This window comes from Daphnia magna, unplaced genomic scaffold (genome assembly GCF_020631705.1).
Source record: "Daphnia magna isolate NIES unplaced genomic scaffold, ASM2063170v1.1 Dm_contigs176, whole genome shotgun sequence".
In the NCBI taxonomy this organism is placed as follows: domain Eukaryota; kingdom Metazoa; phylum Arthropoda; class Branchiopoda; order Diplostraca; family Daphniidae; genus Daphnia; species Daphnia magna.
Window position 1 is genome coordinate 66,779 of NW_025533155.1, and position 24,326 is coordinate 91,104.

General features: G+C 43.1%; 2 protein-coding genes and 1 pseudogene across 2 annotated transcripts; 1 reads left to right on the plus strand and 2 right to left on the minus strand.

The window, feature by feature from the left end:
* Positions 1-9,531: 9,531 nt before the first annotated feature.
* LOC123467358 lies at positions 9,532-14,751 on the minus strand (annotated as a pseudogene).
* LOC123467357 (chymotrypsin BII-like) lies at positions 14,068-16,023 on the plus strand. Its single transcript, XM_045167298.1, has 11 exons — positions 14,068-14,215; positions 14,309-14,456; positions 14,537-14,586; positions 14,658-14,770; positions 14,848-15,017; positions 15,136-15,231; positions 15,296-15,366; positions 15,452-15,481; positions 15,555-15,596; positions 15,677-15,790; positions 15,861-16,023. The coding sequence occupies exons 1-11, from the start codon at positions 14,174-14,176 to the stop codon at positions 15,915-15,917; spliced, it is 933 nt and encodes a 310-aa protein (XP_045023233.1). The 5' UTR covers positions 14,068-14,173; the 3' UTR covers positions 15,918-16,023.
* Positions 16,024-20,844: 4,821 nt separating this feature from the next.
* Positions 20,845-24,182, minus strand: LOC116922683. Its single transcript, XM_045167299.1, has 2 exons — positions 22,253-24,182; positions 20,845-21,458 (listed from the first exon to the last, which is right to left on the minus strand). Exon 1 carries the CDS (start codon positions 23,613-23,615, stop codon positions 22,254-22,256), a length of 1,362 nt encoding a protein of 453 aa, XP_045023234.1. The 5' UTR covers positions 23,616-24,182; the 3' UTR covers positions 20,845-21,458; position 22,253.
* Positions 24,183-24,326: the final 144 nt, after the last annotated feature.

Consider the following 24,326-nt stretch of genomic DNA (forward strand, 5'->3'; position numbering starts at 1 on the left):
CCGACACAACACACGATTGTTTGAAGTGTATTTGCTATTTTGCATGTTAGGGGCTGTTACACATGTTCACGTGCAGTGGAACGTCGTAACAGAAAAGATGAGGGATGGAGGGTGAAAATAATGAAGATGAAAATGACGGGTGGGATGAGAACAACTGTATTCTTTGTTAGAAAAGTGAGGGGGGACACAGTTCTCCACTGACGTGGTTAAAAGAGAGAGAGAGAGAGAGACTGGGGGTACTTAATTACTCGATTACTGGACCAATACTAAAAAAAAAGGGGGCAAGGGCTTCTTAACATTAACATAAATTAAGAGGGCCCTTGCCACCTACAATCCTGCCTGTGAGGGCAACACCGTAGGTGACAGCTGGCCCACCTGTCCACAGGTACCAACAAACCAAAAAAAAACAAACAAAACAGAATACATCAAGTACCAATTGACAAAGGAAAACAGGAAACAATAAAAACTTACAAAGGGAGAATAAACAAAGGAGAAAAGTCTTCTGTTGTCTCCAGCTCGCCACGTTTAGAGGCCACGTCTACGTCTATTCAGGGATGATTCCCTGGTACACCCGTCTCGGTGCGCAGAGGATCTGATGGTGGTCATTGGTCCCGCACATGGCACAGAAGCGCGGGTGGGAAAAATCGGCCAACTTCAAATGACCGGCGACGGACAGCGGGAGAAAACAGCAAAAACATCTGTGCTGTGCGAATAGCAGCTCCATCCGCTCCCGGTTAGTCTGCAGCATGAAGCCATCACATTCCCGGATCTTGCGGCCGCAGGACACCCTGCCCGGCTGGTTGAGGTGGGTCCTCAGGAAACACACGATCGTCGGGGTGTGACGGGGCGCGACAAACTGTGGGGCGTCTGGCTGAACTTCTGCTGCTTTCTTCTTTTCTTTTAACAGGGATCCAACAAAGCTGCTAAGAATGGTTTCCCGTTCAGAAATGAAGTGGACGTGCACGTTTTTTATGTCTTTGGAGTTTTCTTCTAGTTCTTGGTCGAGTTGAACGATGGCCTTTTGGTGGGCCAAAACCACGTCGATAGCCGCCGTTCGGGTCCTCAGTAGGTCTTGTCGATGAAGATGAAGATTGGCCGCACACTCCTCTTCACGTTCACGGGAATTTTTCAACTTTTCTTTGATGGATGAGAAGGATGGAGACAGATTTTTAGTCATGATGTTGAGTTGGCAATGGTCACTTTGGTGTTGATAGTGCGAGAGCTTAAGGGAAACTGTCGTCTAATATTCGTAAAGGACTAAACAGTTTCCCTAAGCGGTCAGGGGTTAAACAGTAGGCGACCTAATTTTGCCCTTTGAACTAGGTAAAGGTGGCGTTGCCATCGGAAATTTACAATGGGATTTTTAGGGTTCACAATTTTTACATTGTTACATATGACTATATAAACAAATTTTACACTTAACAGTTCTGACACTTGACATTTTTTTTACATTAGACAATTTTACAGTTTATACTTCATTTTACTCTTTTATACAGAGATTTTTTTTACTCCTTCTACATAAACATCCTGCTCTTTGGCCGTAGCCATAACACAGAGCTTAGTCCCTGGACGAATACAGGGGTTTTTGTGGTTGCTGATTTGCACTTTTACCACTCGTACAACGTTATCCGATTCACTGGGGAGGACTTCTATCACCTTTCCCAACGGCCACTGTCCACGTAGGGTATTCGGCTCAATGACGAGTACTAGGTCCCCGACGCTAACGTTTAGCCGATTTTCAGACCATTTCCTCCTTTCCGTCAGGTGTGGAACGTATCCACGAAGCCATCTGTTCCAAAAATGTTGTATGAAGGCCTGGCTTTGGAGGAATTGTTTTGCTGTGACGTCCATGTTCTCAGCATCTCCCAACTTTAGCGGCACGTAGGGACGGGCTCCTCCATGAAGAAAGTGATTCGGTGTTAACGGGTCGGGATCTTCTGGATCCATGCTGAGGTGGGTTAATGGCCGAGCGTTTAGAAGGGCTGCTACTTCCGCGATCACCGTTCGTAGGACCCGATCGGTAACTAAACGATTTCCCACGCTGACTTTCATGGCCCGTTTGCACGACTGCACAATTCTCTCCCAAACTCCACCAAAATGTGGTTCTTGAGGGGGAGAGAAATGTCACTGAATCTGTTGACACGCCATCTTTGATTGTAGATCTTGCTGTCGTTCTACCAATTCCGTTAGAGCCTGGCGGAGTTTTTTCTCTCCAGCGACGAGGTTGGTTCCATTGTCACTGTAGACAACGTTCGGCTTTCCACGTAGACTCACGAACCGGGTAAAGCTTAGCATAAATTCTTCGAGACTGAGGCCGTCGGAGACTTCTAGGTGAACGGCTCTAGTTGTTAGGCACGTAAACAGGCATACCCAACGTTTCTCGTGTCTGCGTCCTCTTTCACCAACTCGTACTGTTAAGAGGCCGTAGTAATCGACTCCCGTGTAGGTGAAATGTGGAAGATAGGGAGTGAGCCGATGTACTGGTAATGACGCCATGAGCGGAGGAACCGGCTTCGAGGATCTACGTTTGCAAAACCAGCAACTGTTGACAACTGATTTGATGACGTTACGTCCAGAAATTATCCAGTATCGTGTACGTAAATCCGCCAACAATGTTTCAGATTTGATGTGGAGATTCCGCGTATGATGTTCCCATACAATGCGCTGCGTCAAGAGTTGATCGGCTGGAAGTAGGATGGGATGCTTTGTGGAATAGTCAACTGGAGCCTGTAGAATACGTCCACCTACTCGTAGCTGCCCTGCCTCATCCAGGAAAGGGCTGAACGTGCGTAATTTCGATTTCAGAGGTAACTCTAAGCTCTTTTTTAAAGCGTAGATTTCTTCCGCAAATGCCAGCTCTTGAGTACGTTTAACGCAGATTGTGAGGGCCGTCGACATTTCTTCAACCGTCAATTCTCCCACGGTTGGCTTGCAACTTATCGTCTTAGCTCTGGCGTTTGTCACGAACCTCCTGCACCAAGCGATAACCCTCTGGATCCTCAGCAGACTAGAATACCTTCTTACGCAGTCATCAATCGAGTGGTTTTCGTCCTCCGTTTTGACAGCGAAGACTCGAATTACGTTTACGTCACTTTCCTCCGGCTCTGCGATCTCGTCCCAAATATCCCACTCCGACGGATCGAGTTTCAGTAACGATGGACCTTCGTGTAATTTCATCAACTCGTCGACGTTCTTCGGGTCGATGCCTCGACTACACAGGTCCGCGGGATTTTTAATTCCTGAAACGTGACGCCATTGTCTTCGATTTGTGTTCCGAAGGATCTTGCCAATCCGATTGTTCACGAATGTTTCAAATCGGCAAGTGCGGGAATGGATCCAACGTAAAACGTTCTGCGAGTCGGTGTGGAAAGTAACTTCCCGTAAGTCGATTTCCAGCTCCCGACAAATTACGAGGGCGATGTTTAGGCCTTCCACAGCAGCCTGTAGCTCCAATCTTGGTATCGTGAGGCCTTTTACTGGTGTTACGTGCGTTTTAGCCATGACGAAGGATACGTTGATCGACTGGTCCTCGAAGACGAAGCGAAAATACGCCACAGCTCCATATCCTTTTGTGTTTGCATCCGTGAATACATGCAGGTGCTGTTGCGTCCAACGTCCACGTTGATGTCGGAAACATCTTGGCACCATCAGCAACTCAAAATTTTCCAGGTGCTCGTACCAGTAGTGGAAACGTAGGCCTCATTTTTCAGGAATAGAATCATCCCAGCCGATTCTTCTCTCGTACGTCCAGATGTCTTGCAGAAGAGACTTCATTAGGAAAACAACAGGAGCGACGAGTCCCAACGGGTCGTAGACACTGGAGATTATACTGAGAAAATTCCTTTTGGTGAGAACGTCATGGCTAGGCTGCTTCCGTATCTTGAACGTCAGCATATCCGTTTCCCCGTTCCACATCACTCCAAGTGTTCGCTCGATGGGCAACTTCTCCAAATCAAGGTCCAGTGTTGGTGAAGCCAAACCGAACTCACGTAGAGCCGATATAACCTTCCTTGATGAGGACGTCCACTTCGTTAGATTGAAACCGCCAAGTTGTAAGAGTTTCTTCATCTGGCGGGCCCGTTTTACTGCCCAGTCTTCGGAATCGAAGGAATCGAGGTAGTTGTCAACGTAAAAGTTTCTTCGAACGCTCTCTGCTGCCTCCGGATACTGGTCGCGATGATCGTCTGCAGTCCGATTTAGGTCAAAAATTCAGGTCGTTGGGGAAGATACCGATCCAAAGACGCTATGAACGAGAAGATTGGGTCCACGTAACAGGTTCTGGTTGATCGATGTTCCTCCATACTCGGCGGCTCCGTCGAATACAACTCGAACTTTGGTCGTAGAGCTGGATGGGCTTACGACGCCGTGGTGCGGTAAATACCACGTTTTACTTGACTTCTTTCGCAACTATTCGGTCGTGAGGAGTCTGGCGTTATCCAGGCCCATGTACTCATTAACAACTGCATCATACTTCCGGGCGAAGTCTTCATCTCGTTGAAATCGCCTCTCCAGAGAATAAAGTCTCTTCAATGCAGTTGCCCGATTGTCCGGAAGGTTTACGTTGTCGGTTTTCCACATAAGGCCGACTTGATATCGGTTACCAACATTCTTTACTGTTGACTCGAGGATACGTTGCCCACGTAGATCGTCTTCGGAGAGAACAGGCTGCTCCATATCTACGTCTTTCGCCTCCAGCTGCCAGAATTTCTTGACTAACTCGTTGAGGTCTTCGGGACGTTCCTCTGCTACTATATGGGCGATGAACGGACGCCCATCTTGTGGCGGGTCCGTTTGACCACCCAGGCACCAACCAAACGGTGTTTTGAAGGCGATAGGCCCAATTGTTCCAGCCAGCGGCTTGACGGAATCTACGTGATCGTGGGCTTCTGCTACTTCAATTCCAATTAATACTCCAACGTCTTCGGGTTGTATGTTCGGGACATCAAGACCGCGTAGGTGTGTCCAGGACTCCATTTGACGAGGGTTGATTGGAGGGTTCGGCGTCACCTTCAAATTGTCGACGGCGTAGGCGTGTTTAACTTCAAACCGGCTTGTTCCGTCGACGGACGAGAGGGAGAAATCCCCAACGGCAGCTTGGACGTTTGATGTGGCTCCATCATAAGAGACAACGTTGATGCGTTTAGGCTGACCAACGAGTCCCAACCTTTTTACTAAATCTTTCCTGATCAGTGTGGTGTCACTTCTAGTATCCAAGAATCCGAAACTGTCGACCCATCTTGCACCGACGCTAATACGAAAAGGCACGATCTTAAAACGTTCACGTCGCTTTACCGTTTCCTTCTGGGTTAGTGTCCCAAGAAATGCAGTCGATGTAGACGCTGATGGAGGTGGTTGATCCGTTTGTTTCGTCAGTGGGATGAATTCGGATCCGTGAAGCAGGGGATGGTGTCTTGATCCAACACATCTACCAATGGTACATTTGATGTCTCTGGAACACTCCCTGCGTTCGTGCTTGCCCATGAGGCATAGTAGACACCTTCCGGACTTAAACACAACTTCAGCCCGTTTCGTGGGCGTGAAAGACATAAACACGTTACAGCTGGCCAAGTTGTGAGCCCTGCCGCTACAAGCGAGGCACCTCAATGGGTCAGTCTTTTCGGCTGCTTTCTCCTCCGTCTTCGGTCGTCTTCCCATGGGAGCAGCTAGCGGAGGTGAGGATGCCGTTACTTTAGAGCCTTCCTCTGTCGAAACGTGTCCAATGGTTGACGTGTGAGAAGCGTTCGGTTTCTTGACTGGCTTCTTCTCATCAAACCGTACTGATTTGGACGTCGACGTGTTCAGAGACTCAAATACGTTTTTACCATGTTGTTTACTCATGGATTTTACTGTTACCCAGTCGTCCAGGTCTAGAACGTTCAATTCTGCACCTGCCTTTTTTCTTTTCTCGTTCCACTTCTCCTGCAGGTATGTTGTCAGCTTTGCTTCTATGGCCATCAGGGTAGTACGGCTGTGAAGTTCATGCACATATTTCGACTGTGAAAGGGTTACCACTACTCCGTACAACCGGTTGGCAAAGGTCTTGAGGCACGCAGCATCTTGGCTCTTCAAAGGTGGAATCTGCAGCAGGTCGTCGAGATAGGTCTGGTCCATGACTTCGGTGCGGCCGTAGACTGCGTCGAGACGATCCCACACAACGGAGTACATGGTTCCATCAGCAAGGCACTCGCCGATCTCGTTCCGTACTTCTTTCGACAGCAGCTCTTCCAACATGAACAGGAGGGCAGGAGAACCGTCGTATTCGTTTTCATATAAGGCTCAAAATTTGGCCTTAAACCGAGCGTAATTCTTCGGATTTCCATCGAACGGCTGGATCGTGAAGTTCGGGGTACGTGAGCGACTACAGCAGCCACCATGAGGATGGTTGGTGCTGCCATTTGCAGGCTGGTGCTCAGAAGACGTGTCCGAAGACGCGTTGTCCCCAATGGAAGGACCGCAGACTGGATGCATGGTAGGCAGTGGTCTTGAAGGCTGCTCTCGTGAAGAAGTGTCAGCGTCAAGCAGAGTTCTGCGATGCAGTACCGTGGCTTCGAGTAACTTCAAGGTAGACCGAGCAGAAACGTCTTGTTTAGCTGATAGAGTCTGTGGTCGGCTAGGTATGCGTGCTCCTTGGTCGATGACTTGCTCCTGAATCGTTCTCAGGTGCACCTTGCTGATGCCAATCTCCGTTCGAAAGCCCTCGATCTGCGCGTTTAAGTCTAACTTAACCATTTCGATCTTCTAATCCATGTCTTGCAACGTCTTACGTAAGTCTTTAACCAACTGAGTGTTGGCGGCGATTTCAGTGGACGTGACATGGGAGCTGTCTATGAGCTTGCCTAGTTTCTCACCCATACCCTTTAAAGCCTTACTCAACGTTTCCGTGACTGACGTTGCGTTGGCTTCCATCTGGGACTTTGACTGTTCCAACTTGACTTCCAGCTCCAACATTTGCTTCTGGATGTGCAGGTCTAGCTGGCTGGCTTGTGTGGGAAGCTCGGTTGGCGCCGACCGAGTAGACCTCTTCTGCGATAACGTTGTGCTAATCGTGACGTCTGAAGCTGTTGTCCCAATAGAATTGACTGAGTGACGAGACGACGTGGCATACCTAATGGCGAAGTTAAGGATTTCCACGTGGTCGGTGTCGAATTGAACCTCCCATTTTTCACAGGCTTGACGTTGTGAATCAGTAATATAGGGCAAACTTTCCATATACTTGTGATGTAGATCTTTGACGTCTTCGTAGATACAAATTAACTCGTTTCGCCATGCTGCAACTTGCAACTTCTTGAGTCTGATGGCTCCCATCTTGTGATCTGCCACTGCTTTTCTGAGCTGATTCATTAACTTCGTGTGGGCCGCCTTTCTTCTCCCACGTTTCTTCTTGAGATCGTTGTCTGGGAGGAGGGGGCCTTCATTCTTCATTGCTTCTGGCTTCATTTCGTCTTCTATAGAGATATTGCCGCCCGACTCAATACTCTCGGCTTTTGCTACGGCTTCACTCATGACGTAGAAACGTTCAAAGACAAGGAAGTAGTCACACGTAAACGGATGTCGATGATTCACGTAGATACAGCGACGATACAGTCAGATACGCAACGCGTGGTAGACCAGGCTCTGCCTTCAGGCTGGCGTAAACGTATGCCAAAGTCTTGCAACAGGGAATACCCGACAATTTTACTGAATCTTAACACGTTTTACTAGGGATGACAAGAGAAATGCACCTGTTCATTAAATCCCGGGTTTCGGAACCATTTGTTACACACGTTCACGTGCAGTGGAACGTCGTAACAGAGAAGATGAGGGATGGAGGGTGAAAATAATGAAGATGAAAATGACGGGTGGGATGAGAACAACTGTATTCTTTGTTAGAAAAGTTAGGGGGGACAGTTCTCCACTGACGTGGTTTAAAGAGAAAGAGAGAGACTGGGGGTACTTAATTACTCAATTACTAGACCAATACTAAAAAAAAAGGGGGGCAAGGGCTTCTTAACATTAACATAAATTAAGAGGGCCCTTGCCACCTACAATCCTGCCTGTGAGGGCAGCACCGTAGGTGACAGGGGCCGTGTCACGCAAAAAGGGGGGGGGGTGAGGGTACGGAAAAGTGTGACAGTGTGTGACATGGGGGGTGGCGCTAGTGTCACAGAATGAAAATTCCTCAGTTGGGAAGCAATTTTCACCCTAGACACACGTCAGACAGTCCAGTCTCGCCCCAAGTCCCTCTTTGAATTGGTTTTTTGTTTATTAAGTTAGGGTCTCGCTGAATCTATCTTCATCAATGGAGAAATCTAGCACAAACAACTATGATTTACTCTTTGTAGCCTATTTGAAAGCTTTCCCGCCCAAACCTAAACAACAAAGCCAGAAAAAGTTTAATTTAAAATGGAATCAGCTGAAATCAGATAAACCCAATTTCCAGAAAAATGTTGATTCTTTATTAATTGAAAACACAGATAAGTCATTGAAACACACTGGGAAACTTATGTCAAGGACATAACTTATGGAAAAGGAAATCAAGAAAAAAAAATATAAATTATATGGTCTTGATCTAGAGCTGAAAAAGAAAGTTCGAGAATAGGAGAGACAAGAAAAAATTCAGGAAAACGAAAAAAGAATACCTTGTCAAACTTTGGGAGAAAAATCCTGATCTGAGAGAAGCTTTGAAATTACGATGCCAAACGGGCAGGCCCACACTTGAAGTGGATCAGCCTGAGTTGTTAAAGGCGATCGTTGACATAGCTTTGCATGGTTCCACGGCACACGAGAAAAGAAGAAGTGATGTCTAACGTAGCATCAGGACTTTAGATGAGTTGGTGGAAGAGTTAAAGAAAGATTTTGTTGTTAGTCGTAGTGCCGTTTATACTAGGCTACTTCCAAGATGAAGCTTTTCATTGGAAGGTAAAAGGCATATTACCACGGTGCCAGTCAAACTAATCCGGGCGCAGAATGACCTTCGTTCTAAGCATCCCGACAGTTACTTTTGTACGGCAAACATCATGAGACTGGAGGAAATTGCATCATGGTTGGGTTCCGGGTCATGTATTTTTTCTTAGTCAAGACGATAAAGCTAAAGTTCCTATTGGGCTCACAGCAGCAAACAAGCAGTCCTCACTTGTTATGCATGTAGAGTATAAAGGTGAGTCTACCCGACCATGATTTTATCATCGTTGGTCAGCACAAACTATGTCCCTCTGTTTACGCCGGAATTGATATTTAAAATGGAGGCCTTTGCAAACCAAACGCCACTTATTTCACTTACGTCACTTATTCTGGCCCTACATACGTTGCCATTCGGTCTTGTAAACATTCGTCATCAAGCGCTTATGGGCACGGTTTGAGATAGGGTAAGCTTGTCAAGATAGGGTAACCTTGTGGCGGTTCTAAGTTTCCACATGTCGCAGCTACATTATGTAGAATTTAAGGTTTACTGACCTCTTGCTAATATGGTTAAGTGTAATTCGATTTCATTTATTTTTACATAGTCTTACGCAGTCTAATGTACTGAATAAAGTTCATTAAAAGATTAATACAAAAATTCAAAAAAACATGTATTTTCATTTGTTACAAACTAACGTCAATCGTGGAGCTAACTTCAATGGTCGTTTGGGGTTAGGACATTGGCTCCGTCGTCTCCTACGCTGAGGCGGAGCTTATTTCTATCGTTGACAGTGGCGAAACCAACACTTGTGTTGAGGCATCCATGCCCTCAACTTGTGGCGGTTCGGCACTGTCTGAATCCAAATACATAGAAGGGTTGACTGACGGCAATGAAGAGGCATCCACATCCATGGAGGCATTCATCCTGATGGATGAATCCATGTAAATGAAGTCGTCCATCCTAATGGATGAAGCCACATAAGGTTAGGATGATAGGTTCATCAACAAAATAGAAGGTTGCGTACATGAACCATGTTTTGCACTCTTCCAGTTGGCAATTCATTGAAGCAATTCATTCGGTGAAGAAAAAAAGGTACCGCCCTACTAAAACGTCGACGTAATAGTTTGATGTAATTGAGGCCAACTACGAGTTGTTAGAATAGAATAGAAAACTTTTTCATCAGTCCCAAGTTTTGCCGCTCCTGAACATTTGAAAATACGTGATACATAAAAAATATCAATAATATCATTGTAATTAGTAAATCTAAATGCTAATAGTGGAAGCTCTCAGAAGTTATAATATACCGGCTTCAAATAAACGCCGGTCGTCTGCTTTAGCTCGCGTTACGTCGATCTTTGCGTCTCGTCCCTTTTGACACTAAAACAAAATCAAAATAAAGGAATTTTAATCTTTGTTCTGTTGTAGGAAAGGAAGTTTAGCCAAGGGTTCGCTTAGTGCTTGTTTACCTGAACCAGTGAAAGAAGCAGTGACTCAAAGTCGCCAGAATCTTTAATATCGTCTTTCACAGGATGACCGTATTCTAAAGAATATCTTTTTAAAGTAAAAAAACAAATTAAAAGCGAGAAAGTGAAGGATACGCACATCGTTGGTATGCAGCGCTCATTTCGCGTGTTTTCCTAGTTACTCCCATTGCCGTGTATTTCAATCAGCCTCCCTTTGCTAGTTCCTATTCCACTCATTGCTCCGTACATTTCCCGCGCCATGAATTCCGCCTTTGGAAGAAGGCAAAGGGCAGCCATTAGATCACCAAATGAGCCACTCAACTCGGTTTATAGTTGCGATTCCAACTCCTATTCGTTGGTGCAAAAAGTATGTGTTTAGAACAGAAATAGCTATATTTCACTTAGGGGCCGTTCACAAAATACGTAACGCATTTTTGGTCAATTTTTGACTCCCCACTCCCCCCTTGTAACGGTCCGTAACAAAGTTTACTACCCCCCCTCCTAAAAATACGTAACAAATGTTCAAACCCCCCCTCCAAAACCAGAATCATATAATTGAGAGAAAATGACTGCAATGGAGACAATACCATTTAGCAGACAACAACAAAAAAAGAAGCTAAACAGCATTTTTTTTTCTTTTTCTGCAGAAATTAAAAGTTCCACGAAATAATTGTTCTGGTACGAAACATTTTATGAAATCCCCCTCCCCCTCCCCTTGTAACAAAGCGTAACAAAACTAACGACCCCTCCCCCCTTTCGCGTTACGTATTTTGTGAATGATCCCTTATCAATTACCATGCAATATCCTGTCTTGTAGGCTAGATGGATTGCTGCGCGTTGATCACTTATTCTATGGCAAGAATGGTTGTGAGAGCTTCTTTGTTAGTGCTTAAACCAGCAATTACTTTATGAAGGGCATCGGTGTCAAGCCAAACCATCCTTAACTACGACCGGCTGTAAAAGGATTCTGATCGAGCGACTTTATCTTATTACCTCTGTCAAACAAACATGACGACAGGAACACGTCAAAGGTAAAACACTTTGGCTTGACTTTTAAGTAACGAGTAATAAAGTAAATCGTCGTGCGTGTTACTGCCCCGTCAGCATCCAAGTGGGTCGGCCCAGTTCATTTCTTCTCAAGTTCAGTTGTCAATCTTGTAATGCAATTTTAGTTGATAGATGGCAGCCGACAATTTCGAGTTCAGTTCTCAATCAGCAAGAACTTGCGATTTTTGGTTGATAGATGGCACCGGCGGCCCGTCCTTTTCCCCCTCCTTCTACAATAAAAATCAAAATATCTCCTTAAATTATACGTTTCATAAAGAAAAAAATCGTGTAGTTAGAATCGCCTTTTAAAGCTGCATTTAATGATATAATTTTATTTTTTTCGTGAAAAGAGCCCACCCGACAAGCTTTTACACGGCGAGATAGGGAAAGAATCCCGTTCTTAAGTTAGAGTAGTCCATGGTTTAAGGTGCCACCGATACAGGATTGCCGTATCTGATACGGGTCTTCCGATGAAGGCCACAAAAAAACACCGGCAATGTTCCTACTTTACAGTTTACACCTCTCCAAAAAATGTTTTGATAAATCTCAACAAGGTCTCTGAGACGGCGTCTTAACGTGCAGACGATAAATACGCCAATGCTAAAGGATAGGGCCTTCCAAAGAATCGATTATTTTCAGGTCTTTTAACGATTCAATACTTCACCATCTAGCCAACACATACTTCACACTTAATCCGTGAACAGATTACGTGCTACTACGTATTATTACTATATAATACGTATTATTCCTATATAATATGTATTATTCCTAGATATTACGTCCTATATATTATATATACCCTATATATTTACATCCTATATATCCTATATACTACGTATAATATATATTAATAACTGAACGTTATCCGTAAAAATATGAATATGGAATAGACAAATTTTACAGAAATGGATAGCCCTCATCAAGAGATATCCATTTCTGTTAAGTTGTCGCTTTAAAAGGATCTACTTGAGTAGTAAACCGATTGGCTATTTTTTGTAGGTCGGTGTGGTTTGACGGGTTGCATAGAATTTCCTGCCCCAATAAAAAATCATAAAAAAATTATAATCGGGAAAACAATTAGTTAAAAATTTTAAAAAATTGGCTAAATAGATAGCTCTTGATAATCTCTATCCATTTTTGTAAAATAATTGCTTAAAAAGTAATTATTCGAATGGTAAACCGATTAGCCATTTTTAGGGCAGGTCGGTGCGGTTTAACGGGTAGCGGGTAATCCCCTCCTCCCAGTCAAATATGAAATTAAAATAATTATTATCGGGGCACTATGTTTTATTTTATTTAAAAGTGGCTGATTTAACAAGAAAGCCAATAACTTAATCGAAATCAGCGGTTACTTTTGATTATACTGTGTAATTTTCTTTTTCTCTAAGGCTATCGGGAACTTCGCGAACACCGGGAGCCATCGAGTAAACTAGTACCCTATTTGGAGAAAGTTATTCGTCCAAATCCTCATATTGAGTTTCCATTATAGTAATTTTTATCGGGTGAGCATGCGATAATTGTGATATCATTGATTTCATAGCGACGGAACCGAACCCTTTCGGAAACTTCGCGAACGGAGTGAGGTTCCTTTAGAAAAAAAAGTCTTGCTTATTTTGTCGGTCTTATTTTTCAAGCTTGTTTTTGTGAAAAAAGTGGTTTGAATTTAAAATGGACCATATAGACATCTGATGGACTAATTCAACACTACTTGAAACTACCAACCGTATAGCTGTGTGATTACGTAATACCGCGTAATACAGCAAGATGACTACAGTAGTCTATCTCCAATCGTTTCCTCGGACGATGGCGAGCCCTAAATTACAACGAAAACGAAAGGGTAAATTCAACGACGTAGATAACGCAAGTTATGGTTGACAGGTTGTCAAGGTTGGAGACAAAAGTCGCATTTATTCAATGGTATAGGGCTAACCATCGACCACCTAGACGGGAGGAGAAAATTGGATCCTCATTGTTGAACAATTTCCTTAGGCCGTTTGGAATTTTTAACTACAAGGAATCTCATATTAATCATAACAACCATCGAACATTGTAGCAATTGCTTTTCTTGCTTCCATTTGTGGATTTTATCTCTCAAAACTATAAACGTTTCATTTAGATTTCACCTTGCTAACTGCAGCAGACTCTAAGACGTGTCCTCATTTATTACATAAAATGGTGGAGTTGAGCGCTTACATTATATAAAACTGTTTTGCTTCATTGGCACAAAGTAGAACATTTTCTCCTTATGAGCCAAAAGGAGACAAAGCGTGTTGGGGGCCTCGACTGCTTCAGTTCTTATTTCATTTTAAGATCAATTTTTACTCTATGAAGAAATGTTTTTGTTTATTTGCTTGAATCTAGATCGAGCGCTTTATATCTACCGTAAATTTGTCAAATCTACTGTTTGTTGACGTACAACACCATCACGTACAAGGTATATTTAGAAATTTCATAAGCTACGGCGTGCGCAAGTTCTAATACCATTTTACCTTCGACAGATAAGTTTGTTTATCAACTACATGCTGCAATAATCTTATTTTTTAAAAGCGATGAAATAAACAAAGGATGGTGAAGCTTCTGCAACGTCATTCGATCCGTTTCGAACACTAGATTCCACCCAAGGTCTAAACTGAAGTACATTTTTGACAGGTGAATCCGGGTCTTTTATCGCAAGGAGACTGATCGTGGTTTCAACCTTTGATATGAATTCACTGGCCATTTTACCTCCTATTTAAGCAGAACGTTTGGGCTTCGAGACGTAGACATTCTCTTGTCAAATATTAAAATGAAGGTTATTCTCTGTCTAGCTGTTCTCGTTGTTGCCCAGGTATTATTATTTTTAAAAAATTTTATATTGGAATTTAAAATAAAAAGATAGTTAACTTTATAAAATTTGTTTCTAACGCCATTATTTCGCTAGTCTTTGGGACAAGTCCTTCTCCCCAATGAAAAGAACTGGTCCAAAATTGAGGAGAGATGGGCCAATCCCAGCGTTCCCCGCGACCCCCGACGAGTGGAAGAGATCCCATTGAGGCACAAGGCTACCAGGGAATCCAAGGACTTCCGTGGTTAGTGATCAAAGCACAATTACAAAGTTAACATAAAAATTTGATATAATCGTGGTTATTTTACGTTCACTTTGATGCAGCTGTTTGCGGAACCCCAAATGCCGCCCGCATCATCAACGGAGCTGAGGCTGTAAGTTAAATAAATGAGCTCCGCTCACCTTCTACGCCAACAGTTAATCTTTAATGTTTCCTTTACTGTAGACTCCTCATGAGTTCCCATGGGTCACTGCCCTCTTCATCAGCGGTGGATCTTTCTGTACTGCTTCCCTGATTTCCGACCAGTGGGTTCTGACTGCCGCTCACTGCGCTGATGGGTAATCTGCCAATTACAAAACCTAGCACAATAATGAGGGGACAAAATATCATCAAACAATGAATTCCAATAATATAGTGCTCTGTACTTTGACGTCTACTTGGGAGCTCACAATGTTCGCATCACCGAGACCGAACGTCTCGAGATCCGCGCCAACGAGAAGTACATCCATCCTGACTGGAACCCCAACACTTTGACCGGAGATGTTGCTCTCATCAAGCTCCCAGCTCCAGTCGACATTAGCGGAAGTAAGTTTGCATGCAGTTCTAAGTTAAAACAGAAAGAGAAAGACATTTAAGTTTTCTACTAGTTGCCTTGCTAATGATTACGGTAGCTAAATGACTTTCCAAAACAAAATTCTTGCAGACAATGTTCGTCCAATCTGCCTCCAAGACCCAACTGACACCAGCCTCTACGAAGGCGCTGAAGCCCACATTGCCGGATGGGGAAAGACTGCCGATGGTGAGGAAAGAAGCTAAAATCTTATAATTTCACAACTATGAAAAACATATCTTTTTAAACAAAGGTCCCGGTGGAATCAGCCCGACTTTGCAGAAATCTACCGTCACCGTTATTAGCAACGATGAATGCCAAAATGTATGGCTTTTCTTCCTAAAAATTTCAAAAGCTCTGTTATTAATTACTAACGACAATTTTCTTCTTGTTTGTTTCATGTTTTTAGACCTACGGCATCATCATCAGGCCAAGCACCGTAAGATTTACACTAAATTTTAAGCCATGTTGAACTATTTTTGTAATTTTAGGTTTCACGATTTAATTTTTAGATTTGCACATCTTTCACTGACACCAACTCTGGCACTTGCAACGTAAGAACATACAATTTGATTCTTCAAACTGAGCTGAAAAAAAAACAAAACAATCTATGAATTCAAAAACTTTTAAACAGGGAGACAGTGGCTCTGCTATGAGCGTCATTAACAGCAACGGACAATACACCCAGATCGGTGTCACCTCCTTCGTTTCCTCTGCTGGATGCGAATCCGGAAACCCCGACGGATATGTACGAAGATATACTGATGCTTTCTTGAATTACGACCCATTACTTAACAATATTTTTTTGCATTCAACAGGCTCGCCTTTCCAGCTACCTGTCCTGGATCAGCAGCATCACCGGCTTGGTTCTGTAAACACACCTTCAGGATGATTCATTTCAACTACTTGTTTGAACCGATGAACGTAACCCCATGTAATTGACGAGAAAACAAAAAGTAATAATAAAAGATTTTATTGGCATCCGTTTTAAAAGCATTGTTATCGTTTGTACCGGGATTAGCTTGTTCAGAGATAGATGCTAAGTTGATGCAATCTTTCATCACTTTCTTGTTTCATAAATATTGACTGGACTAAGTTTGGAACGTAACGGTAAAAATTCCAATTTGCCTTTGAAACATGCAAGTCAAGATGATATCCGTCATAGCGTAGTAAACAAGGTAAGGGATCAAAAAGTGGTATCCCGACAACAGAAAAACCCAAATGGCCTTTATCTGCTTAAGCTAACAAGGGATTTTACACTTTATAGATATACCTGTCAATTAATAGTCAACCGGTCGAAATCATAGATTATGTGAACCATGTCGCAGGACAGTTTAAGCAGATAAGAATGGCCTTACATTTCGGTTCGTTACGAACGTCATGACGAACCGAACGTGACTCGAAGTAAAGTACCTTCAATTGACACGTGATATGCCGCAAGTGAAAAGTAATCAAAAGTGCATCACATACAAACAACGAACAAGGTTGTTCTATAGAAAAGGATAACGTTTCGTAATATCTGTAATCGTTAAAAACGAAAGGGAAACTTAATCGACATTTACGACTGTATCGAGCTTCACAGTGTAATCCAAGTTTTACAGTACGAAAAACAATAAACATGAAGTCTTTCACGAAAAAATCTTTCAATGAATAATTATCGAACACTGGGGACTAGTCTGTTTCATTCCCGCACTTTTTTTGATTTTTATTTGGGCCTTTTTTTTTTGAGGTTACTTATAGGTTGAATAACTACCCTATTTTTTTTCTTAAAAAAAAAATAAAATCTAGAACCCCCGCCAACTCATAAAGTGTCAAAATGGGTGTTTTTTGACGGTTTTTCGGCACGCTTGGACTGCGTGTTAGTTTTAAAAATCGGGCCTTAACATATTATTATTTCACTAGTGAAACTACATATTTTTACTAATTTTGAAGAAAATCGAATGAAATTTAGACCCCCCGCGATAAGTTTTTATATTCCGTTTTCGATATGACAAGGTCACTCAATGACTTTACCTGTCGGGATGTGAAAAATTCCCTTTAGTCTTATGTCATCAGATATAATAATATTAGGCAACAATGTAATGAGTCATTAGACTCATAACCAGTCACCAAGCACTCCGATGTGAACCTTTTTTAATGTGCCTCTCAGTGAAGTGAAATATTTTCAAATGCAAAGCCGAGTTTCATCGAGTCATTCTATTACCTGGATGCATAGAAAATGAAAGTCTTGCTGACAAGTGTAAGCTTCCAACTAACAGAAGTGTCATGGCCCGTTATTTGCACATGAGAACTGAAAACGCTCTTAAACCCAACAACGATCTAATTAGGTTATTGTTTGGTGAAATGGAAATTTTGTGGGCGAAATCTGGCATTCCCATTAAACAGAAGAAACATGTGACGAAACAACTAACTTCATTGTTGGACGAATATCGAAATCTCAAGAAGGAAGGTACGAAAAATCTTGTCAGTTCCAAACCAACGCGCTCCAAAAAAGAGAACTCACTGCAAAAGAAAATTAAGTGCTTTCAAGAAAAACTGGACATAGTACTATCAAGTTGTTGAAAATCATAGAGTATCAATGGCGTCCCTGAAGAAGTCTGATCTTGATCGCTTATGAATTTATTCTGTTTTTTATGTTATTGATTATCGAGCTGTGTTATTTGAATAGTCTTGAACTGAATAGTCTCTTTGTCAAAAATTAACTCAGTGAAAAATAAATTTATCTCATCAATACTACTAATTTATTTAATCAAAACTTATCGCGGGGGGTCTAAATTTCATTCGATTTTCTTCAAAATTGGTAAAAATATGTAGTTTCACTAGTTAAATAATAATATGTTAAGGCCCGATTTTTAAAACTAACACGCAGTCCAAGCGTGCCGAAAAACCGTCAAAAAACACCCATTTTGACACTTTATGAGTTGGCGGGGGGTCTAGATTTTATTTTTTTTTAAGAAAAAAAAATAGGGTAGTTATTCAACCTATAAGTAACCTCAATAAAAAAAGGCCCATATGAAAATCAAAAAAAGTGCGGGAATGAAACAGACTACTGGGGACAGCTCTGAAAGGACTTTTTACGATAACAAGATGAAAATGCACCAAGTTTTCAAATTGCTTGCAGCGTGTCATCCAAGAATTGAAAATTACCAGAGGGATCGCTCAGCGATCCCGAAAGGTAATTATGATTATACAAGAAATAACGAAGAGAAGACCCTAAGGGTGTAGACGATATTTATTTAAGCTCTTTAAAGATTTTTAGGATACCTCACCCCTTGCAACACCCCTTTCCGGTCAGACTTTTTTAAGCGGCTGACTCAAAAAAAGAAACATGGGTAATTCAATGTTGCAAAAATACTTGGGTGAGGAACCATCAATGGAATTTTCAAAATAACGAAACAAAAAATAACAACATACTATGAACGGTGTACAAACAAATTGAACATAAAGGTACACTGCTGTTTGGGCAAAAAAACCGGCGGTACCGGAAAAAATTGGCTCCAAATCCGTTCAAGAATTATATGTTGACTTGGTGAGAAAAGGTAGAGGCCATCATTCTTGTTTGTCGCTCGCTCCTCTTCTGAATGAAACGGAGTCAAGAATTATGAAATATCATGGAAAGCGCGACTCCAGAATAACGAAATAGGGTGGTGTGGGAGGGAATAAGGACCCTTTGGGTCTTCTCTTCGTTATTTCTTGTATAATCATAATTACCTTTCGGGATTGCTGAGTGATCCCTCTGGTAATTTTCAATTATACATACGAAAGTAACTACTTTCGACCCTAAGGGAGTGACTTCAAAGCTAATTGAGCGCTATTGGGGGACAGATTCGAGTATTGCCGATGTTATAGACGGCAATATGTCTCTTTGGTAGAATCTACTAAATGTAGATTCTCTACTTCATTGGCCCGCTTTCAGAATGCTATCTAGCGACAAATTAGTTGCTAAAGCTTTCGAGGCCGCTGCTCCTCTAGTAGAGGGAGCTTTAAACATTGCTGTGTCGACTCCGGCAGCTTTAAGACAGGAACGGATCCAAACGCTCATTGTATTGGACGTAATGCCTCTATAAGGCGCGATAAAGGAAATAAAGAGAGAATTAATGTTTGTATTTTTTCGAAGCGTAGCTGTACGGTCGATATACGCTCTAACCGCTTCCACAGGACAACACGTCGTATCAGGGATGCTGAAAATAGTGATGGACTGCTACGATCCGCTATGCTGCGCCTTCCTAGGCTTAAGCAACGTGAAGTTAACTCCATTGCTTGAAAACACTATTGTCTGCAGGTTAATTGCCGTTAACTCTGAAACCCGCAGGAGGGAAGCTAGTGCAAGCAAAACCGCTGTCTTCCGAGCTAAAACCGGGAGAGGGAGGTAGTGATTATCGCCCAATGTTGAAACATATTTTACTACGACGCCCGGATCCCAAACGCAGTTGTACCTAGGTTTAGGGGGATTAAGATTGTAGCAACCATTAAGGAGGTTTTTAACTAGGGGATGTATTCCTACAGGGTGCCCGTCGACAGTCGGAGGGGTTTTGGAAAGCATCGATCGGTTTATATTGATGGTGCTATAGGACTTGCCCGAATTATGCAATCCTGCCAAAAATTCCAAAATGGAATTTAAAGAATTCGACAAGGTATTCTCACCCCTTCAAACACACCAATCATTCCAACCACTCCATGCCAACTCTTATGTCGAATGGGTTGTAGCTCGGTTACCGGCCACGAGTAGGTCGACCAGTGGCTCCGAAATCCCCTTCCGGCGGAACTCTTGCCGGATAACCTCCATACGGCTAACTGGAGTGCTCCGGTCTCCAGTAGAGGGTGTGGTTCGCCTTTCGCTGACATCAATAGATTGGGGGATGATCGCAGAAGAAGGGGGACGTCGCACGCTAGCTCTAGGAGAACTGGGAACCATGGTTGCGCCGGCCACACTGGACAAACCATGATGATATTAGCTGCTTCCTTCCTAATTTTTTCGAGGCATTTGGAAAGCAAGGCAAATGGGGGGAATGCATATCCAACCAAACCCGACCAATTAATTGAAAACGCGTTTACTTCCATCGACTCGGGTTGTGGTCGCCACGAGACGTAAGCTGGCAACTGGGCGTTCCAAAAGGAACTGAATAAGTCGATCTCTGTCGGCCAAATGTTTTGTAATTTCCTAAATATTGCACGATCTAACATCCAGTCGCTTGCGTCACTGATGGCCCTTGATTCCCTATCCGCTTCCACATTAAGCACTCCCGCTAAGTGATTCGCTACGATCGAGATGTTATGGTCTGTACCTTCCAATAAGCCCCTCTCTCCTCAAACTTATTAAAACACACGGAGTTGGGTTTCGAGACTTTGTATTTTACACGTCACTTTGACTTGTATATGTCGTCAGTGTTCAGCTTCAAGTACCCCCGAAAAAGACGTCTCCTTTCCGAACTTGTCACCTTCCACCCTTTTACGACACACCCCCTTTTACACAAACACAGTTAAGACACCAGGGAAACTGCCCGGGGGGATAGATAGCTCTTAAGTACACACCGTACACAAGAGGGCAGGTACTACCGTACCGTAACATTCGGCCTTTCCTGACTCGATCGGCCATACATGGACATCGAAACACCGTTTTTTCAATGATGATGGACGATAGTGGACACATACTAACAAAAACACAACAACACAATAACAATAAACACGCACTAAATTCCTAACAAAACTGAACTCATCACACGAGTGCTCAATCATCCAGAATAAACCAATGAGAAGAGAACAAAAAAAAAAAAAAACAAAAAAAAAAAAAAAAATTGAGGGACGAGAGAAAGAAAACAAAAACAAAAACAAAACAGACAAATCAAGCGGGATTGTAAATGCAAAAGGGAATGCACAAATAAAGGCCGGGGTAATGGACGGAGTGGCTTTTCTCCTATTCTGTCAGAGACACTTTGCTTTGGATGAGACAATTAACTTGACTGATTGGACAAAACAGAAAAAAACAGAAACAAAGAAAGAATAGAATTTTACGGATAGTTTTGAGCGATAAAAAAAAAATGTTTGAGCTACTATTATGAAGGAATGGAGGCAAATAGAAATATTTCAATTTATCAGATTCTTAACGGGAGGAATGAGATTACGAAGACGGACGATAGTGAAAAATGAAATGAAATAAGTACACTCCTACCAGACCGACCCCTTATTCTGTCACGTAATCTTTAAGGTAATTTGGGCGCTTCCTTTGACGGCCTCTCGACGACGGGGGTAACGGTGGAGGTTGTGGATTAGCTGGCAGAGAATCCACCCGCGAAGTAGTCGTTGATTTCCGTCTTCCTCGTCGCGGCGGCTTTTCAGGCTCGGGCAGCTGTTCTAGCGCTGTAACCTCTTCCTCTTCTTCACTCTCGTCAAAGACAACTTCTCTGGGTCGAAATTTCCTGATTTGTGACACATGCGCATTAAAGCGACGGAACTTCCATTATGTCTTGAAATCAGCATCTACATACGCTATAAAACCTTTACGACGTAACACAAGAGATGACATTTTCATATTTAATACGGGGATTTTAAGTTTTCCCGCTGACACTTTTACCACACAGGATGGAATAACCCATTCCATACCAGGACGAGCACACATATTTGGCCTGACGATAACATTACCAGTGAATTCTTTAGAAATTTTAGCTTTTACAAAACAAAGAGACTCTGCTGGTATAACAGCTGATTCCACAACTTTAACTTCTGTGCCTATCACACGAGGGCACCTTTTTGTTTTATTCTCTACCTCCAAAGAATCAATCAGCTCGTCAGACACAAAAAAAATGTTCTCATCGTCCTCTTTAATACAAATATTTTGTTCTTCAATGCCAGCAAAACGAACTTTCTTAACTTTTGGTCTGTTTGAATCATGAGATTTTAAAACAATTTTACCATCTTCTACAATCAAGTTTGATTTACTTTTCAAAATCCAATCTACCCCAAGAATCAATGCAAATGGACAATTTTTAACTACAGCTACTTCATTTAACTCAACCACCTTATTTTCACATTTTACTTTTAAAGAGCAAAATGAATCAACAATGACTTTTTTATCATCCACCCCAGTTAGATTTACAAAAGGTTTCTTACGATTAGGATCCAAAACATTCCCTACTACACTAAGTCTTATAGCAGACAAACTAGCGCCTGAATCAACCAGGCCAGTCACTTCACCAATATTTTCTATGAATACCTTAACCAGTGGAAGCTGGGGACGACAAGGAAGGTGTGCATAACCGGTTAGCATAGGCCTTGCTCCTAACTTCCGGTCGGTCCTTTTCCGACTTTGCTGGGCAGTGACGGGAGATGTGGCCAACCACCCCACAGTTGTAGCATTTCCGTTTGCTAGGGTCGACCCATCCTCCTCCGCTACGATCACCTCCACTTCTTCCACCACGATCACCTCCGCCTCCTCCACCACCGGTACCACGACTCCCTATTGTCATCTTGTTGAACTGTGCAGTCAGTTGATGAACCAGCTGGTTGCCAAATGCTGTTAGAGTGGCGTTTAAATCAGGAGCGCTAGATGGCGCCATTGGTGGGGTTGCTGTCGGAGCCGCTGGTGGAACCACTGGTGGAGCCCAAGGTGGCACCACTGGTCCATGTGCTGGTGGAGGTACCAAGCGAGACGCAACGCCAAGAGTCTCTAGTTCCCTTATCCTCTGAATAAACTCCGTGACGTTGGCTGGACGGTTCGCTGTCATGGCGGCCACATGTTGCCAACTGGCGAGGCCATCTATCAAAAATGCAACCATCTTCTCCTCGTTAAGTGGGATAGGGGCAACACGCAATACCTTATGCTTGTCCAAAGCGTACTCTATACCCGACTCGCCGGTTTTCTGCCGCCTATCTTCCACTAGATGGAGCCATTCACTCACGTGCAATCGAGGTGAAAAATTCGCCGTGAATGCCAGCGACCAATTATTCCAAGTTGCGTGGGTGTGGCCTATGTGGATGTGCCAATCCAACGCTGTTTTTAGCAGACGCCTTGCTGCTACTTGAATGCGCTGCGCATCTGTCCAGCCCTCGGCCACGGCTACCCTATCAACGAAATCAATAAAATCTTGCGGAAAATCCATCAGCTTACCTTCAAAGCATGGAATGGAGTCGACAGCCGCATTTGCTATACGTGGAATGGGTAAAACTGGAGCTTGGGGAAGATTTTGCTGTTGCTGCTGGTTCTGTCCGGCTGCTGCATTGTTGGCCAGCTGTTGCACCAAGTTCGCTGACTGTTGACGCTGTTGGTCCAACGCGTTCAAAAGATCTGCCGCCTGATTTTGGGCAGCTAGTCGATCTTGGCCCATTGCCGTCGTGAGATTTCTCAGCGCATCAATTAGATCCTGGGGCAGCGCCATGTCTGGTACCCTTGAAACTGCAGTTGCTGAAACTGGTAAATTATAAGTGAGCCTACTCACGCCACCACGCAGGGACGGTGACGGTACTTGTGTGGTCGGCACTACTACTCGTGCAGGTTTCAACGGCGTGGCTACCGTCCTGGTGGTTGAACGCGTTACTATTTGAAATGGCACTGAAGAATCTGTACGCTTAGGCGGCATATGATTTCCCAAGACCTATCGATAGGACTCCACACACTTACTTACTACCAAATGTTAGTTAAATATACAAAAAAAAAGGAAAAAAAAAAATAAATAAATGAAATACAGATACGGGTGGTTGTTGTCGTTACGACACACGACAACTGGACAACGTGATCGGGGAAAGAGAAAAAAAAAACAAAACAAAGCAAAAAAGGACAGAATCAATACTTATTCTGCTCAATACTAGAGAAAAAGAAACGAAAAAAAATACCAACTCTGCTCAATACCGGAGCAAAAAGCGTATTAACGCGAAGGAAAAAAAAAAGAAATGGCGGCTATCACGCAGATTATATAAGCCACACATACACACACACACACAAAAAAATGACACGAATTATTCCCAGGCCTCAACGGGCCACGTGGTTTTACGCGCGAAAAGTTGGGGGGTTGGGAGGGGGCGTTTTCGACCACCAAAAAAAAGGATGCGAAAAATTTGGGGGAGGGGGCTGGTGACACGACAAGAAAAAAAAACTACGTGAATTTCGCACGGGCAGCTCTCACAAAGAAAATTTTACAAAGAGAGAGAGGAGAAGAAAAAAAAAACAACAAAAAATGAGAGCTATTCAATGGCCCGTGCCCGACTTCTGACACCAAATGTTGCAATCTGCTCAGCCGACGAGCGGATTCGACTAATCAGATTGTTTAAATTACACGAATAAATAAGTAAAC